The sequence below is a fragment of the Peromyscus eremicus genome, chromosome 8a (genome assembly GCF_949786415.1).
Source record: "Peromyscus eremicus chromosome 8a, PerEre_H2_v1, whole genome shotgun sequence".
NCBI lineage: Eukaryota > Metazoa > Chordata > Mammalia > Rodentia > Cricetidae > Peromyscus > Peromyscus eremicus.
Genome location: NC_081423.1, coordinates 34,071,414 through 34,091,105, shown reverse-complemented (window position 1 = coordinate 34,091,105; position 19,692 = coordinate 34,071,414). Strand labels below are relative to the sequence as shown.

At 43.7% G+C, this 19,692-nt stretch overlaps 1 protein-coding gene across 4 annotated transcripts; it reads left to right on the top strand.

The window, feature by feature from the left end:
- Positions 1-557: 557 nt before the first annotated feature.
- Zfp2 (ZFP2 zinc finger protein) lies at positions 558-19,671 on the top strand. 4 transcript variants are annotated; one of them, XM_059270466.1, is made up of 6 exons: positions 558-637; positions 4,200-4,347; positions 5,507-5,633; positions 5,892-5,981; positions 10,764-10,835; positions 17,053-19,671. In XM_059270466.1, exon 6 carries the CDS (start codon positions 17,130-17,132, stop codon positions 18,513-18,515), a length of 1,386 nt encoding a protein of 461 aa, XP_059126449.1. In that variant the 5' UTR covers positions 558-637; positions 4,200-4,347; positions 5,507-5,633; positions 5,892-5,981; positions 10,764-10,835; positions 17,053-17,129; the 3' UTR covers positions 18,516-19,671. The 4 variants fall into 4 exon arrangements, with proteins under 4 accessions (XP_059126449.1, XP_059126450.1, XP_059126452.1 ...); XM_059270467.1 differs by having other exon boundaries at positions 573-637; positions 4,258-4,347; XM_059270469.1 differs by lacking the exons at positions 558-637; positions 4,200-4,347 and adding an exon at positions 4,361-5,149.
- Positions 19,672-19,692: the final 21 nt, after the last annotated feature.

Here is a 19,692-nt window from a genome sequence, read left to right as displayed (position 1 = left end):
CTGGTAAATGTGTGGCTACTTTGAAACCAGCAAAAGATCATATCTATAAACTGTTCCCCCCAATTTGGGGGTAGACCTACATATATATGTGTGTGTGTGTGTGTGTGTGTGTGTGTGTGTGTCTATCAAACTTGTTAATGTTGTTCTTCAAAGATTCTACATTTGCAGTGATGTCACATGCTTCTCCAAGTTCCAGAGCGGCGGATGCAACCGAAATTACCTGAGCATCCTCGAGTTTCATCCACGAGGTGGTTGGTTTTCCACAGAGACAATCCTGCAGCCCTAGGAAGATCATCTGACAACACCGTGCCCTAGCTCCGGCTCACAGTGCTCCACGAATTCTCTAGAACGTTACATTACTAGCTTACCTCTCATGCTCCCTCATGCAAGGGGGTGACCAGGGTCCTCTTACTTTAGGGAAGGAAAAGGTTTTAGAACCCGTTTCTTTAAGGCAACAGGTTTAAGGTGGCCAAGCTTGCACGTGCACCAGAGGATCCAACCCCTAGCCAGCAGCCCTCCTGCGGCGCCTGCGCAAAGAGTCACCTAGTCGAGGCCCCGTGGCCTTGTGGGAAATGTAGTCCAGCGCGCCCGGCGCGGCTGCGTGTGCCGACAGCCTGTGGTTTCTTCTGTGACTGGGGTGAGTGCGGCGCCTCGGGCGGGTGGTCCGCGAGCGGGGAAGGCAGAGGCGTTTCCACTGGGAGCCCGGGGCTGCGACCTGAGGGCGGGGCCGGCCGGGCAGTGCGGTGCGCGGTCCTCCGATAACACCGCAGAGTCGCAGGTGCGCTGCTCACGCGGGCGCCAGGCCGCAGGCACCAGTGATGGAGACCCCGGCTCGGCCCCTCCCGTACCCCGGAGTCAGTCGCACAGGGTTGCTCGCGAGCTCTACCTAGCCGGGCAGCCCTGGCCCGGTAGGCGCCGCGAACGCGTGGGGAACCGGCTGTCGGAAGCCTGGGAGGACGCGGGGCCGCAGTCGGGGGCTCCGGCCTTTGTGCGCACCGCTGCTCGGGATCCGCCCTCTGCCTGCGGGAGCAAAGGAGCACGCAGAGTGTGGGTCCCCACTAAGAGAGAACCAACCCTCCGAATTTCTCCTCTTGAAGTTCACTATTGGTCAACCAGAAAATACACGAGCAAAGTCATTCAAAACCTGTCAAAAATCCGTGTATCGTGTAGATAGGTGTATATGTATAAATAGAAACATTTTACTTCTAAAAATAGGAATGTCAGTGATCTTCCTCCATTCACCTTTACAAATGGAGTTAGCAAAATGCATTTTGTAAGATTTTAATAGTGTAAATGGTACAGGCCATCTGTTCATGTCTTTCTTTGGATTGCCTCTTTCCACAAATCTTCAAGTGAAATTTCCAGGTCATTGTTACAGTAAGACCTTTAGACACCACCTGCGTTATTCTTTACAGAAAGTAGCAGTTTATAAATATGGTTGCAGTGTAAGAGTGCCTAATGGCCCCGACACCAACTTGAAGTCAGTATTTTCTTAAGCCTTGGTGCAGGCCAGGTGTGGTGGTGTATGCCTTTAATCCCGCAGAGGCAGGGAGATGACTTTGAGGCCACCCTGCTCTACATAGAGAGTTCTGAGCCAGCCACGGCTACATAGTCAGGCCGTGTCTCAAAAGATATCCCAGAGCTAAACTCCATCTCATTTTATTCTTAACTTTTACATCTGTTCTACAAACAGGTTTCATGAATATACAGAAAAGTTACGTATTCCTGTAGTCATATAAACCTCCCCTCTGTGTTTTCTTTTTCCATTTTCACATGTGTGTGTGGGTGCACATGTGGAGACCTGAAGTCAGTGCTGGGAACCATCCTTGATCTTCCTCCAAGCCCGTAGGCATTGTTCTTGCTTGCCTCCTTGTCTCTCATGCTTGCACAGTAAATGCTGTATCCACTGAGCCGTCCCCAGGGCCGCTCCCTCCTCCTCCACCCGCTTTGTGTTTACAATAATTAGAGAGACCTTCTGTTTCATCACATCACAAAGATGCTCATTTATAGTTTCTTACAGAATTATCATTCCATTTCTGCATCTTTATTCTTTTCCAAATGGCAACCCTTGTCATGTGTTACAATTAGTCTTTTCATCATTGATCAGAGATATCAACTTTCTCATATCCTCAGTCCACCTCACCCACCCCCTGCCTTTACAGTGGTAGGGATCAAACTCAGGGCCTCCACTGAGCTATAACTCAGCCCCTGAATTTCTGCGTGTGTGTGTGTGTGTGTGTTTTCTAAACTACTTGTACTGCTAGGATTTGTTCCCTATTGGTCTGTAACATCCATGAAGGTGGAGACCGGAGACCTTGCCTATTGTATTTACGGCTGTACTCACTATTACTTGGCATGCTGCTCTTCTCACAGTAGGTGTTGACAAGATATTTAATATGTCAGAGGTTCTTCAGTAATACTATTGAGCTGACTGGTTTTCTGTCACCTTGACACAGGTTGGAGTTATCCGAAAAGAGAGCCTCAGTTGAGAAAATGCCTCCGTAAGGTCTGGCTTTAGGGCATTTCTTAATTAGTAGTTGATATGGGAGGGCCCAGCCCATTGTGGGTAATGCCATCCTTGGACTGATTGTCCTGGGGTCTCTAAAAGCGCAGACTGAGCAAGCCATAATGAGTAAGCCAATAAGTATCACCTCCTGCCTCCAGGTTCCTGCCCTGTTTGAGTTTCTGTCTTAACTTTCTTCAATAATGAAGTGATATGGAAGTGTAAGCCAAATAAACCCTTTCCTCCCCAAGCTTTGGTCATGGTGTTTCATCACAGCAAAAGTGACCCTAACTAAGACAATTGTGTTCTACTTAATGTCATTTAAAACAAGTGGGCAAGTTCTCTTTCAAGACTACAACCTTAAATTGAAATAATGTGCATATTTGTTATAGTGTTATAATTTGATTATACAGTATATGGTCAAATGAGAGTAATTAGCATAATCTATAAGCTCACAAATTTGTTATTTCTTTGTGTCGGGAGCGTTGAAGATGCTTTCTTCAGCAGAGTGTAATCCCAGCACCTGGGAACCATCTTCCATTACACAGCAAGTTCATGGGCAGCCTGGGCTGTGTGAGACCCTGTCCCCAAAATGAAAGACAAGGGGCTGAAGAGAAGGCTGGGTGGGAGAAAGTGCCTTCAGTGCAAGCGTGAGGACCTGAATTCAGAGGAGTGTGTAACCCCAGTTTTGGGGAGGTGAGGCACAGAGGCAGGAGGATTGCTGGAGTTTGCTGTCCACCAGCCAGACTCCAGGTTCAGAGGCTCTGACTCAAAGGAATAGGCAGAGAGTAATAAAGCCGGACACCAAAAGCCCTCCTCTGGCACCTACATAGGTACACACCCATACATGTGTGAATATACCACATACACATACACACCCACACATGTGTGAATACACCATATACACACACATGTTGATATAACACACACACATGTACAAACAACCAAAAAACAGAAACTTCCTTGCTAATTTAAAAATAAGCTAATATGAGTTAAGTATAGCTAACCTTTTGTGCTGTAGAAGGTTAAAAGATACTTCTCTTGCTTAACTTTATTCTTGTGCCTGATAACTGATCCCCCTCTATGCCTGACTCTGCTTCTCAGTGTCTGGTGGCCACTATGGTACTCCTGCTCCATTAAGATTCACTTACTCAGCTTCTGCATTTAAGTGAGAATATCTGCTGTTTGTCTTCACTAGGCTCCTTTAAATTTTTTCTAAGGCTGGAGAGGTGGCTTAGCAGTTAAGAGCCCTAGCTGCTCTTGTAGAGGATCAGGTTTGGTTCCCAGCACCCACATGGTGGCTTTAAACCACCCGGAACTCCAGTTCCAGGGGATCCAGTACCCTCTTCCACCTCCTCCCACACCAGACACGAATGTGCTAGACAGAACACTCATACACAGAAAATAAATACATCTAAAAAAAAAAGATGTTATACAACATGATTAATACTTTTTCTATAATTAACTTTAAAATATTGTGATTGAGGTATATAAACTGTTTAGGAATGTGTTAAATGTATAGATTCAGGTCAAGGAAGTAAGAGCTTAGCATCCTGAGCCATCCTTCCCATGAGTACAGCATGCCTCCCCATTCATTTCTGTTTATATACCTAAGTAAGCTTAACAAAGCAAAGTTTATAGGTAAACTATTTAATTGTATTTATGTTGACGCCTCACACTTCTTATTTATTTGTAGGTGTTTTATTTTTCGTTGCGGCAGGAGTCTCTCTCATGGCTTCCTTTCCCTCCCTCAGCCCTACCTCTAAAGACTGCACATTCTCTAGGAAGGCCCCACAGGAAGGAGGAAGGCAATGGGTGCTGGGCCTCTGCCATTGGGAGCTCAGGTGAGACGTCCTTTACTCCCATCATGTGAATGGACTTCATTACAAAGGACAGACGTATTTGAGTATTGGAGCATTGGGTCCCTTCAGTGTCCTTCACCTCTGTTCTAAGCTGACACTGCAGTTCTTGATGTACTCAAAGGCTAGAGAAGGCACCAAAGTCACAGGAGAGATGGATTGGTGTGTGTAGGGCTTATGGACTACCAGGAGTCAGAAAAGCCTAGGAAAGGGAAAGGCAAGGGTGTGATGAGAAGGGAGTGTCTACTCATCTCAGGGTCTGGGGAAGGACACCGCAGAGGGTTTGCTGTAATAGAGGTCCAAGTTTCAGTCTGGAGTCTTACCAGGCATGCGTCACATCACTCCCCCATGGTGCAGATAGAAGTCACAGCCATTACCTGAGTGTCTGCCATACACGTGGAATGGTTAAGTCTCATGGCACTGACTTCTGTTTAGCTATGGTGAAGACTACATTGTGAATGGTGTTAGTGTCGGGAATGCAGGTGAGAGGGTGAGAACGTGTAGGAAGGGCCAGCAGCAGCTTCCCACCAGGCCCTGGTCCTTAAAGGCCCCACCACTGTGTGTGTGAGTGTGTGTGTGTGTGTGTGTGTGCCCATGTTTACATTTGCAAAGGCCAGAAGAGGACACAGGTGTCTTCCTCTATCACTTCATGATATTTTTATGTTTAGACAAGGTCTCTTGCTCAAGCAGGAGCTTATCATTGAAGCTGTGTTAGCTGGCCAGAAAACTACCAGGATCTACCATCTGTACCTGCCAGTGTTAGTGTTACAGGCATCCTGCCTTTTATGTGAGTCCTCGGGGTCTGAACTCAGGTCTGCTGATTTGCATCGCTCACTCTTAGCCACTGTTACATCTCCCCAGCCCTCCCCAACCACTTAAACATTGCCACTGGGGGACCAGAGTTCTAACACTTGAACCTTTGAGGTCAAACCACCTCAGGATCCAAACCTTAGCACTCCTCTGTACCTTCTTTTCCTGTCCACATTTCCTGAGACGGTCAGTGTTGATTGTCACCTTGACAGAATCTGGAATCACCTGGGAGAAGGGTTTGGGGCATGCCTATACTATGTTGCTTCTGCTGCTTTGTCTTTTTTCAAGGCCTTATTGGCAAAATCCCCTGTTAAGGAGGAATTTGTGGTTTCAGGAGTCAGTGACATTCAAGGATGTATCTGTGGACTGTACTTGGGAGGAGTGGATGCAGCTAGATTCTGTGCAGAGGAAGCTGTATGGCAGAGTGATGCTGGAGAGCTACAGGAACCTGGTCTGCCTGGGTGAGAACCCCCCTTGCAACTCAAGACCTGATTCTTGCCCTTCCCCCTTCAGCCATCTGCCATATGAAATTCATGGGTTTAACTTGAAACCCCAGGTCTCATGGGGCATTGTTAGGATCGTCCCTTAGTGTCCCGTCTTTCTAGGTAAAAAGTCTGCAAAGAATGGAAAACATGGAAATGGAAGGAAATCAGAACTGGGCTGGGATTGGGTGTTGACTAAGTTCAGGACCCAAACTCGGTTTGTTTCCTCTCAAGCAGGACATCAACTTTCCAAATCAAATGTGATCTCTGATCTGGAACAAGGACTGAGCCTGAGGAAAAGAGAGCTCCCAGCTTGCATCTCTCTGGGTAAGTGTCAGGATGCAAGGACTCGTAATGTAACATGAGTGTCTTACCAAGAGGACGTGTGAAAGGGATCTTGTGTCCTTTATGAGGACAGTGCCACTGTGCTGTTGAGACTGGTCCTCCACTGTTAACCTTGTGTCCTGGGCTTGGAGGAGGGGATGGATGCATTGTGAGGCTTGAGTCAGCATTTGTGCATTGCCTGGAGCCTCTGAGCATTTGGAAACATTAGCAGTGACTTTCATCTCTTTCTTCATCTATGTTCAGTTAAACCTGTCACCAACTGAGACACCTCCTTTTACTGTCTTTGTTCCCGGGCCTAACCTGTATTCTTAGCTTCCTTCCCCTTGTTTATGTAACCATTTGGGAGCTTTCTTTTCTCCCTGCCTTGATCGGCATTTTGAACAGTCTGCACATTTTGAAAAGTGAGAAATGACTGTAGTTTTGTTTGCATCTTTAGCAGCTTTACATCCTGTTGCACTTATCACTATAAAATGCCCATCTGTGTCCACCAGCCGTTCATCCCTGCCATGCATCTCTTAATGCTTAGTGCCTTGGTCAGTCCCCATCACAACTGGAAGTTCCCTTGGAGATGGTATCACTTACTGCTCTCTGCAGAAGACACCTTTTACATCTTGCTTCCCCATATTTCCAGCCCCATTGTTTTAAAATGTATTTTTTAAAGCTAAAGAGCGAGCAAGGGACCTGGGGATGGCTCAGTTGGTGACATGCTTGCTGTGTAAGCATGAGAACCTGAGTTCAACCCCAGTGCCCACGTAGAAGCCAGGCCTATAGATTACAGACCGCACACACCTGTAATCCAGCACTAAGGGGGCAGAGACAGGAAGACCCCTGGGGCCCGCTGGCCAGTACTCTAATCAAATGGGTGAGTTCCAGGTTCAGTGAGAGACCCCGTCTCAGAAAATAAGGTGGAGAGTAATAGAGATGTTGGACCCCAAAGCTTAGGATCTCAAGTGGGCGCCCCAAGAACCCAGACTCCAGTCCAGTTGATGCAACAGCACGAGGATTTATTAAGCTTCTGTATAGGGCTCCTCTGCTCTCAAGAGCAAGAGTCGCATCTTACTGCAGCCCCATGGGGGCTTTTAAAGGAAAAACCCATAAAAGCCATAAGATTACAATTACCATACAATTTCGTTTCACAAGATCATGGTCTGGTTACAGAGTGATCACAGAAGGGGTACAGTTACGTCAACAGGTACATTCTTCCTGAAACCTCAAGGGGGGTATCGGGGCAGGAGTGGAGCTTACATAAAGGTCACAGTGGTCCTTCCTGGAACACCTGCAACTATTCCAGTCACAGTTGAGCACATCTCTTAACAGAAATCTTTTTACATTGTTATATTGTTACAGGGGTGATTGAGTAGTGGCTGAGTCAGGTGGCCCTTGGAACTAGATTTTTAGTTTCTCATTTCCTGGTGCTTGAAGTTTCTCTCTTCCTGAGGCTTGGGGGTGTAAGCCTGAAGGGCTAGGGTCTTTCAGAGATACCTGACATCATCCCTGTCTCAAAACAAAAGAATGTATTATTACATGAATGGTGATGTCAGTGTTGGTATGGTGTGATCTATTGGAAAATGTCCTTAGGAGTAGATGCTGGGGTGCTCAGGGGTGCATGTTACACCAGTGAGCTAAGAAGTGATCTAGCAAAGCCAGTATGTATATATAACACAGAGAAAAAGTAAATGTGGCCAAGTATCTGCAGCTAGAGAATCTGGGTGAGTGAGGTCAGGTGTGTTCACTGTTCGCTCATTTCTGTGAATTCAGACTCTCAAAATTAAAGGAGGCTAAGGAGAGACCGGCTGTTGTCTGAGTCCTGTGGATGTCCTAGGCTCTCCCTGGGGACCCCCTGCAGACTTCCTGTTATCTGTTATCTGTGCAGTTTGTCAAGGAAATAGGAAACCAGGTACCCTGAGTCGAAGCACACAAGTTACCCTGCACTCGTTTTCTGAAGAAAAAGGAGCTTTTATAACTTTTATAGGCATAGATAAAAGGAAGTTATTAACAAACACATTCAGTGAATACCTGGATAGGGCCCATATATAAATGAGTTAAGGCAAAGTAGGAAAGTTCTGGCTACTGGACTGTGTTGGTATTGCACTGTGTTCCTAGGGAGGTTGTTGATCAAGGCAGAAGTCAGTTCTCAAATGCATCCCCAAAGATTAACAGTAGTGAGGATGTGAGGTCACACACAGAAGTCAAGACTAACGGCTTATCTTCTAAAGATTTTCTTCCAGACCTCCAACAAGCTTGCCTTTGTATATATCTCCATGCAGAAGTAGTCCATCTGGTATTTGCATGAAGAAGAAATTGTCAAAAATTTCCTTGTGAATGTTTAATTTTACAACATGAATAAAATGTTCTGGCCACCACTGCTGGCTTTCAGTGAGCATCCTAGAGAACGGCATTCTAAAGAGGACTTGCTGGGTCGAAGGGTTTGCATTTGGAGGGCTCGCTACTTCTTGTACGGCTTCCAGTCCTGTGTTAGGCTTGTAATTTGTAATGCTCATTTATCTGCTATACTGCGATCCCTTTAGGGAGCTTAATCGCTTTCATTACAGTGTTCAGTGGTGTGGATTACCATTGTCATTTGTGTTTATTGTTTTGTAAGTAGTTTATTCTTCCACAAATGCTCAGGGAGTACTAGGCCCTCTTTCTGGCCCTGGGAGTATAACAAGAAAGTAGTGTGGGCAGAATTTCCTTGAGGAACTCATGGTCTGGTTAGGGAGAGGAGGTGGGGTTAGAGAAGAGAGAGGTGGGGAGAAGGGAAGAGCAGATGAGGAGCAGGGGGCAGCTTAGTCAGTGAGTGGGTGAAAGAGAAAGCAACCTAGGGGATAGCTTAGTTCTGCTCTGTAGGGGTCGTGACTTTGAACAGAGCTCAGATAAAGCCATGAGTCTAGGATAGTATTCTGAGCATAGGGACAGCAAGTGCCAAGGCCCTGATGTGGGAGATCGCCCTTCTGAGGGGGAGAGTGCCTCGGGTACAGAATCCTTGAACCATAGTTATTTCACTCCTGAGAAAAAAATTAACTTCGGCTTTTAGATTATTTATTATCTATGAATTGCTTATTCATTCTCTCTCTCTCTCTCTCTCTCTCTCTCTCTCTCTCTCTCTCTCTCTCTCTCTCTCTCTCCCTCTCTCTCTCTCTCTGTCCCTGTCTCTGTCTCTGTCTCTGTCTCTCTCTGTGTGTATGTGTGTGTGTGTGTGTTTGTGTGTATGTGTGTGTAATATATTCACTTTTCACTTGTGTGTGGTGTATGCATGTGGGGGTGTGTGGTGGTGGGGTATGTGGGGGAGGTGTTTTATACACATGTGTCCTGGTGTGCTCACTTGAGGCCAGAAGACATCAGGTATCCTGCTCCATCACTCGGCCTTATTCTTCTAGATAGGGTCTCTCTGAACCTAGAGGTAGGCTAGCAGCCACCAAGCCACAGCAGTCCTCTGTGTGGCTCCCACAACTCCGGGATTTTAAGCACAAATGCCCATTCTCAGCTTCTGTGTGGGTGCTGGGGTTGAAACAGTCCTCACGCTTGCTGAGCAAGCACTCATCCCCTCTGAGCTGGCTCCACAGCTCCTGCTCCTTTCTGTTAGCAACGCAGTAACTTCTCTTGCTTTGTCAATGTTTTCACTTTGGGGTGGTTTTGGAGTTTGTTGGTATACACATGTAGTTATGTATTTCTACACTCACTAGATTGAGTGCGTTTGTTCAGGGTTCTTTTTTGGTCACTTCACTGTCGTGTAGTAAGGTTTCTTGAGACATTGGATGGAAATGTTTGTTTGTGGTGCTAGAGATCAACCCCTGCCTCTCACATGCTAAGCAAGGGCTTTATCACTAAGCTGTATCCCCAGCCCCATGCTTTTGATAACGATTTCCTACCCCACTCTTTTATCTTCTTTCAGACTTTCCCATCAGGAAGGATCCAAAAGCTTCTTCACTTGTTTATGATTGGCATGCACACTCTGTTTACTTTTCTTCCTGGGCATCTGTCTGCCTGCTGGCTTGTAGGCTCACTGAACTGTCTGTCATTACTGAGCTTACATTTCATTTTATGCCTACCCAGCAAGTGCTTGATAATATGTGTTGAGTATTAGATAATGCTCAATAATACATTGATAATGTATTAAGTAGAACTTTAAAAGTCAGATACAAATGTAGGTGTGAGAATTGTAACCATATCTGTGGAATTCTTACCAGTGGAAATTGGAGAATTGTCGGGATAGAACCAAAGGCCAAAGATGCTCCCACACAGGCTACAGATGCATGCCCAGGGATGAGGAGGGAGCTGGCTCAGGGAAAAAAGAAAAGCAGAAAGAATGCAGCAGTATTGATAAGAAAGGATAAACACCTGTGGTTTCATCCATTCTTACTTTATAAACTGAGTGATTGAGAAGCCCCTATAACCCAGGGAAGAGCCTGCTCAGTGCCAAGGGGGTGTGCTGTGCTGTGTGTGGAAGAGGGCAGAAGCAAGTACAGCCTGACATTTCATCAAGGTTGGATGAAGGGAAAAAGGAAGAGAAGAGCACCTCCGCCGTGTTCGTCACTGCAGTGGATCTGTATTATCCTCTAGAGGAGAAACTGTGGAGAACAGGGTGAAGCCCAGGGAGTACAATGATGTGCAGTGTAGAGCATGCTCTTTCCAGGTTTCCCTGTGTATCACTGTCCGGTTAGCAGTTAAGTGGTGTTGTGTTAGCAGGTAAATGTCTGCCTGTGCAGAGGTGTGTTTTGGTTTTCTGTACATGTAAGTCACACGGGTCTTTCCTCACCTTTGCAGGCCTGGCGTGTTGTCTTTTGGCATCCTGTGTTCCTGGGAGGATCTCCTAGGCCAGTTGTTAAAAATTTATAGGTAATCTTTTTTTCTTTTTCTTAAGAATTAAGTCCTGAGACTTTGTATTTAAGTTAGGCATCTAAATTTAATAAAGAATATATTGAACCTTAGTAAGTTATATATAGTGTTAAAATAATTTGAGTTTAAAACTGTTAGCATTATTCTTTTTCTCAGTTGATTTTTGGAATATATATAAACAGAAGAATTTATAAAGCATATATACTATTTGACACAACACATATTCTGTTAAACCTTTAATAAATTAATGCTTAACTATTTTTTCTTATATAAAAAATACACGTACCATCTAACAGATGAGGAAATTGGAACACAGAAAGGTTAAGAAACCTGCACAAAGCTAATAGTGGTCGAAATCAAATTTGAGCCAGATGAATAATCTGGCTCCAGAGTTATCACCTAACCACTATGCTATCCTGATTTTCTATGTAGTTAGTGGTGATGGAAATTAGTGAGGAACAAAGAGAGCACACCCAGGGTCCAGAACCTATTCAAGAACCAGTATCCCACTCACTTTCTTACCTCTACCCAGGACTGACCACTATTCTGATTTTCTGTATTAGTCACAGTTCTCTAGAGGAGCAGAAGGGGATTTATTAGAGTGGTCTATGGGCTGTGGTCCAACTAGTCCAATAATGACTGTCCCTTGAAGGAAAGGCCAAGAATCCAGTAGTTATTAAATCCATGAGTCTGGATGTCTCCAACTGCTCTTCAATCTATATTGGAATCCCAAAGAAATAGGTTCTAATACCAGCGAAGAATGCTCAGCAGGAGGATAGATGAATTGTTAGTGAGAGCGAGGGCAAGCAGGCAAGAGCAAAACCTTCCTTCTTCCATGTCCTTTATGTGGGCTGCCACCAAGTATGGCCCAGATTGAGGGTGAGTCTTCCCACCTCAAAGGGTCCAATCAAGTAAATCCCCTGTGGACATGCCCAGCTGTTTGTGTTTTAGTTATTAACAAATGTAGTCAACTTGACAACCAAGATTAGCCATCACAAGTCCATCCTGTAGCTTGACATACAATCACATCTCCTTATGTCATGACCAGTTTCCAAATGAAAACAATAACCAGGTCCTAGTTCCACCTAACATGATAGAACTATCCCATGTACGACTGTAAATATATGATAGGTGGCAGTATCCCCTAAGGAATGGTTAGTCTTTTAGTGTCTTGTAACTTAAATACAGTAATCACTAATATTATCTCAGTTGATATTACATTACATGATGAGAAATAGGAACACAAACATCACTTAATGTGTATGTGCACAAACTCATTCCTTTGTTTGTTTTTATATTTTTACATCCAGACACAAACTCATTCTTAACATAATAGGACAGAAACACTCATGTCAGTTGCAGGGTATTTTTCTGTCATATGACTTTAGCTGGTATTTATAACTACCTTCCTCTGTACCCATTCTGTATTTCTTCTGTCCCAGCAAGCACTTCAGAAGGTCTTGGTCTTTTCCTGGAGGAGTGACCCACACTTGCATTCCCAAGGGTCTGGGCCCTTTGTCATCCTGCCTGGATTACGCTGTTATAGTTTCCCATTGACTTTAACCACAGACCATGGGAGCACCAGGAGAACCATAAAGGATCTCTTACACTCCAGACATAATCTTACTTGCCTCCATTGTGGGGAAACAATACAATTTCTCCCTGGTAATATGGATCAGTCACCCCTCCTAACACTGTTACTCCTTTCTTAGCCTGTTGGCTTAAGTGGATCAGAAACACAAAGTGGCCGGGGAGAAATCCAAACTTCCAGCTCAATGGAATGTTTGTTGTATCTCCGACAGGAATGCTGCTCCGTCTGGAGCCAAAACTTCTAGGCCAGCAGAATGTAAGGCCATGGGAACAGGAAGCAAACATTTTCCAAGTGGGTCACTAGGGTTGATAGAGAGTGGAATTATTCCCATTTCCATCCCCTTGATTCCTGGACCTGTGGATCCTGGCTGTGGGCAAAACTATACCATATGTTGGATGCTAATTCAAAGCATATACCATCTTCTGAAGAACCCTGTCCCAGCCATCCAGGCTGCTGCCACCTAATTGGCAGTATAAGTGCATCTTCAAAAGGCTGTTCCATCTTTCTATCAGGCCAGCTGCTTCCGGATGATGGAGGACATGGTAAGACCAGTGGATTCCATGAGCATAGGCCCTTCTCTGTTGCACATCTCTGTCTGTGAAGTGAGTTCCTTGGTTAGAAGCAATGCTATATGGAATAACATGACAGTGAAGAAAGCATTCTGTCAGTCTACAGATGATAGCTTTGGCAGAAGCATTCCACACAGGAAAGGCAAACCCATAATCAGAATAAGTTATCTATTCCAGTAAGTATCAGGTGTTCTGTGTTGCATGGGACATTCAAAAGAATGTAATTATAGGCTCTCTGGCAGCAGAGAGGAACAGTTTCTGTGAACTGAGCCTCGAACCTCCATTCAGAAGCATATTTATTGAGAGTACACAAAGGTTGTGTTTGGGATACAACAAATTCCTCACACCAAAGCTGAACCTTGAACCTCTGTTCAGAAGCATATTTATTGAGTGTAACAAAGGTTGTGTTTGGGGTACAACAAGTCCCTCACACCAAAGCTGAACCTCGAACCTCCGTTCAGAAGCGTATTTATTGAGTGTACACAAAGGTTGTGTTTGGGGTACAACAAGTCCCTCACACCAAAGCTGAACCTTGAACCTCCATTCAGAAGCGTATTTATTGAGTGTAACAAATGTTGTGTTTAGGGTACAAGTTCCCCACACCAAAGCCCCCTTGATCTGTTCTCCGTGTTCTCTGAAGGAAATCATCACAGCCCGCAGCCTTAGTCCTTGTTGTGTGATGTTTTCAGTACCAATAATTCAAGATGCTCCAAGTGTGCCTGGATAAATAGGCTTGTGACCAAAGTCAACAAGGGATGGAAAACTTCCTCAGAAAAAGGACTCTATAAATCATAGAAAACAGTCACTGTTCTCTACTATGGTTTCTTCAAGGTCTCAGTACCTTCAACAAATACTAATACATTCTACTGTTACCCTAGATACAGTGAGAAGCAACTGTTACATTCTAATGTTTACCCTAGATACAGTGAGAAGCAACTGTTACATTCTAATGTTTACCGTAGATACAGTAAGAAGCAATTGTTACATTCTAATGTTTACCCTAGATACAGTGAGAAGCAATTGTTACATTCTAATGTTTACCCTAGATACAGTGACTCTACTAGATTCCCACTACAAGTAAGGACAAAGTGTTGTCCTTTCCATGAAGAGTGCCCTTATGTCGTGAAGTCGACAATCAAGATTAGCTATCACCATTCCCTTTCCTGGCTCTTCTTTACAGTATTGCCATCTATCTGTGCTAATGGATTCTCCCCTGCACTTTGTGTTGGATTCTGAGCAGCAATTCCAATATCCTCAAAGAATGTAAATTAGATAACTGGATATGGCCCGAGTGATCTGGGACAAGAGACAGCTGCTGGCTCATATGTTGCTTGCTGATACCACTAGGTAGACATTCTCTCCAGAGTTACGTAGGGACATGTATTTTGGTGGTAATTCCAGCTTGACTTATACTTTCTCTTTTTGTTAAAGCAGGTCAGCTTGGAAGGGAGAAGCTCTGTTACTTACATTTCTTGCTTCAAAGCCTTTGGTTTACTGTATCCCATGTTGATCTCTGCTCTGTTGACTTTGATCAGCAGTCCTAAAGCTGATTCTCAGATTGCAGTTTCCTGTCCTCTCTCCTCACTGACTCCAGGCTATTTTGTTTGGCATAAGTAGTAGTCTTAAGAACCTGAGAGGCTCCTGGTCCTTCCTTCTGTGCAGTGCCCTCTAGCAGCTCAACAGATTCTCTTCATCTTGCTCTACTCCACAAGTTCTCAACTTCATAGAAAGACAACTTTAGAAAGAGTAGGGTGGTTTGGGCCTGTTACATCTGTGAGTAGAACACTGCTTAAAGGTTAAGGAAAAAGCCTTTAAGACAGCATCTTCCTCCTTTAGGAGTGGTGAGCTTCAAATGTGTTTTGTTCTGTATGGTGTAGATGACGGTGTTCCCCAGGGGTAGTTTACATATAGTTAGGATCTTACACCTTGTCAGATTATTTTATCCTCTTTTATATCTGTGAAAGCTCAAATCCAAAGAAACAAGTACATCATTAAGGTGTTGTTAAAATCCACCGTTTGAATTCACATGTGTGAATCACGGGGCAACAGTCTTTTCACGCTGTGATATTTCCTTAAATTAATTTGGTGTAGAGTTCTAAATAACTTTATGAGAGGAAAGAAACTACTAGTAGGAATGCCAGATGGATAGGTATCTTGGTTTCTTTTCTGGTTGCTCTAACAAAGCATCGTAGGGGAGAAAGAAGTTATTTCAGCTTACAGTTCCAGGTTACAGTCCATCATGGCAGAGAAGACATTTTGGTAGGAGACTGAGACAGCTAGTCACAAAAAATGCATGGTGAAGAAGCAGAGGGTAATGAATGCATGCATGCTGGTACTCAGCTTGTTATCACCATCTTATGAAGGATTCCTGTCCAGGGAATGATCCCATCCAGTCAGTATGGGTCTTCCCACAAAAATTAATGTAATCAGAATAATCCTCCATGGGCATGTCCTTGGGCCAACACATCATAACAATCCTTCATTGAGCCTTTCTTCCAAGATGAATCTAGAGTCTGTCAAGTTAACATCAACCCTTACAATTCTACCCCTTGCCAATTTGATACCAAAACAAATCAATTTAAAGCCATAACCTTCTACCCCTTGTATCCATAGGCTCATTACCATGTTATAAAATGTGTTCAATCCAACTTTAAAAGTTCCCATTGTATTTAACAATTCCATTACCTTAAAAGTTCAGTCTCTTCATTGTGAGCACTAACTTTTTTAAAAGTTATATACTTCCAACATAATGGCACAGAGTAAGTAGGGCATAAAATAATCACACCAAAGCAAACCAAAATCCTACAGCTCCATATCTGAGGCTCTTAATGTTCTGGGCTCCATGTGGCTTAGGTATCTACCCTTCAGCTTTGCCACACACTCTCCTAGGCCAGCTCTACTTCATTCCTTCAGCTTGCACTGGCAGATATCCCACAGTCCTGGCATCTCCAATATCCTATGGTCTCTATTGTGACTGAGACTTCATTTTCACAGTTTCACACAATAGTCTATTGAGGCCTCTGTGCAGAGACTGACCTTGCCATATACTTCCTGGCCTCAGCTAAAATCCATAGCCCCTCACCCCCATCTTGCATCTTCCATGCCTTCAAAACTAGTATATGGATTATGCTGCCAAGCTCTGCCCCCGCTCAAGAAGAGTCATGACCCCCTTGGACTGGAGCTATCCCGGCTTCTGTGTGCTAGTCCTGGAGAAGCATGTGCTAGGAAGTTGTTATCAAGGAACAGGAGCCACTTCAAGCTAGATTTTGTTCTTTTAAATGAACTTGAGTCTTCACATGAAGGAGTCTCTTTTGAGTGCTTTTTGCTTCTCATATAATCCCAGTGCAGTGCAGGAGGTGCCTCAACAATGGTGCTGATCTCTTTAACAAGTACAGCTGCATTCTCAGACACAACCTAAGTGCCCTCCTGACCTCAGTTTCTCCTGCCAAACCAGTCAGTCCATTGGCTGCAAATACAGCTTTATCATGTTCACAGGACATGGGCAGAATGAATCCAGATACTTTAACAAAATATAACACAAATGGCCCCTAGCTCAGTCCACGATAGAGCCAAGTTTATCTCAGTCTTGTTAGCTCCCACCAGAATGAGTTAAGCTCTGATTCCAGCATTCAGTGACTCTTTTAGCCCAATGTACAAAACTCTTCCACATTCTAGCCACAAATGGGTCCAAAGACATAAGAATGATGTAGTCAAGTTTACACACTAAAGGCACCACTTCTGGGTACCAATTTCTGTCTTAATTTCTTTCCTGTTGCTGTGATAAAATACTCTGATAAAAGTAACTTAAGGGAGAAGTGTTTATTTAACTCATAGTTCACATTAAAGTCCATTCATGGTAGAGAAGTCACAGTGGCAAGTGCCTAAGGGAGCTGGTCACTTTATATCCACAGTGCGAAGACAAGAACAATGAATGCATGCATGGCGGTGGTCAGTTTGCTATCTATCCCTGTCTTATACAGGATCCCCTGCCCAAGAGAAGGCCCAAACTAGCCTTCTCACATCAATTCATGTAAGCCAATTATTTACTTTTTTTCAGGCTGGGAGACAAGACTTGAAACCAAAGAGTTAACTCCAAAGTCCAACAGTATTGAAAATTTGCCCTATGGGGTCATAATGGAAAGGGAAGATCTCTGGCATTCAGCTTTAGGGACTGTCTGGGACCCCTCTTGCTGGTTAGAAGGGCAACAGGAAAGATATCTGGACCAAGTGACAGTGACCCAAAAGGAAACCTTTAATGAGAAGAGGGTATGTGGAGGTAATAAAACTGAAAAATGTTCCATTGAGAGCTCAATGCTTAATACACCACAAAGCATTCCTTTGCCAAAAAGACCCCGAAATTGGAATTCATGTGGAAAAGATTCCAAACAAAATTCCAAGTTAATGAAAGCTTCAAGAATGTTTGTAGGAAAGAAAATATATGAATGTGATGAGTGCAGGAAAACCTTCAGCCAGAGTTCATCCCTGCTTAAGCACCAGAGGATTCACACTGGGGAGAAGCCTTACAAATGCAATGTATGTGACAAGCACTTCATTGAACGCTCCTCCCTCACTGTTCATCAAAGGACTCATACAGGAGAAAAACCCTACAAATGTAATGAGTGTGGGAAAGCCTTCAGTCAGAGTATGAACCTTACAGTTCATCAAAGAACTCATACTGGAGAGAAACCTTACCAGTGCAAAGAGTGTGGAAAAGCTTTTCGTAAGAATTCCTCCCTTATTCAACATGAAAGGATCCATACTGGAGAGAAGCCCTACAAATGTAAGGATTGTGGGAAGGCTTTTACACAAAGCATGAATCTTACAGTGCACCAGAGAACTCATACCGGAGAAAAACCCTATGAATGTAATGAATGTGGAAAAGCCTTCAGTCAGAGTATGCATCTTATTGTCCATCAGAGAAGTCACACCGGAGAAAAACCCTATGAATGCAGTGAATGTGGAAAAGCCTTCAGTAAAAGCTCAACTCTCACGCTACATCAGAGAAATCACACTGGAGAAAAACCCTACAAATGTAACAAATGTGGTAAATCATTTAGTCAAAGCACATACCTTATAGAACATCAGAGACTTCATTCTGGAGTGAAACCTTTTGAATGTAACCAGTGTGGAAAGGCTTTTAGTAAGAATTCTTCTCTTACTCAGCATCGGAGAATTCACACTGGTGAGAAACCTTATGAGTGTATGGTATGTGGAAAGCATTTCACTGGGAGATCATCCCTAACTGTACATCAGGTTATACACACTGGAGAGAAACCTTATGAATGTACTGAATGTGGAAAGGCCTTTAGCCAAAGCGCCTACCTTATTGAACATCAAAGAATTCATACTGGTGAAAAACCCTATGAATGCGACCAATGTGGGAAAGCTTTCATTAAGAATTCATCCCTTATAGTGCACCAGAGGATACATACAGGAGAGAAACCCTATCAGTGTAATGAATGTGGAAAAGCCTTCAGTAGGAGTACAAACCTCACAAGACATCAGAGGACTCATACATGAGAGAAGTTTGCACTGGCACCTTCATCTTGATCAGTTCATTAATAATAGCCCTTTGTCATGTTAGTGTAGATACTTCATAACCATAACTCATGTGGGAACCTTTTATAGCATACCAGATAATAAAACCATAGCAGATTAACCATATGAAAGTGAACACTTTCATTCAAATGGTAAAATTTTATATCAGATTTGAGTATCTAATACATTAATAGTGAAGATAAGCTCTATTGTGTCATACTTGGAATTCTGATTTGGGCATCACAGAGTTTTCACACTGGATGGAAAATGTGATAGTACTTAACTAGACAGCCAAAAATCTGGTATGTAGTACTAACCCCCATGAGTTTAAACAAGTCACCCACTCTCATAAGATCACAGTGTCCTTATGTGCTAAATGAGAGATTTTGGGTTAGATAAAATGTCCAAAAGATGCAGGGAATTTTTTAGTCTTTTGCGGTTATATGTGCTGTGGAGATGCTTTTATTTCATATTGTGATTTTCTTGAATGTTTTAGGTTAAAATCCTCTACCTCTAACTCCTATTGTCCTTCAAGTTCTCCCCTTTCCCTGAATTGCTTTATCTTCTAAAATGTAGGCTAGTTGCTCCTGGGTGGAAGATAAACTGTGCACATTTTAATGCCATAGCATGCTGTTTTGAATTCTCAACTGATAGTCATTAAACTGTTGTTAAATAAGCTGATTATATTTAGATGATAATGTGACAAATATAATCTTTAAATACTTAGGACTCAAATACATATCTTTGTGTCTTACTTGACTGTCATGGAAATTTAAAGACATGTGGATTGAATACTAATTGTCCTGGATAGTTTTATGTCAACTTAACACAAGCTAAAGTCATCTAAGAGGAAGGAACCTCAATTAATGCCTCCATGAAATCGGGCTGTATAGGGCATTTTCCTGATTAGTGATTGGTGGGGTAGGACCCAACCATTGTGGATGGCACCATCTCTGGGCTGATGGTCCTTGGTTCTATAAGAAAGCAGGCTGAGCAAGCCAGCAAGCAGCATTCCTCCATGGCCTCTGCATCACCTCCTGCCTCCATGTTCCTGCCCTGTTTGAGTTCCTGTCCCGACTTTCTTCAGTAATGAACAGAGATATGGAAGTGTATGCCAAATAAACTCTTTCCTCTCCAAGTTGCTTTGGTCATAATGTTT

Bases quoted from the DNA above. Each gene is read 5' to 3' on its own strand.
- Zfp2 (XM_059270466.1), top strand. From the start codon at position 17,130: ATGGAAAGGGAAGATCTCTGGCATTCAGCTTTAGGGACTGTCTGGGAC.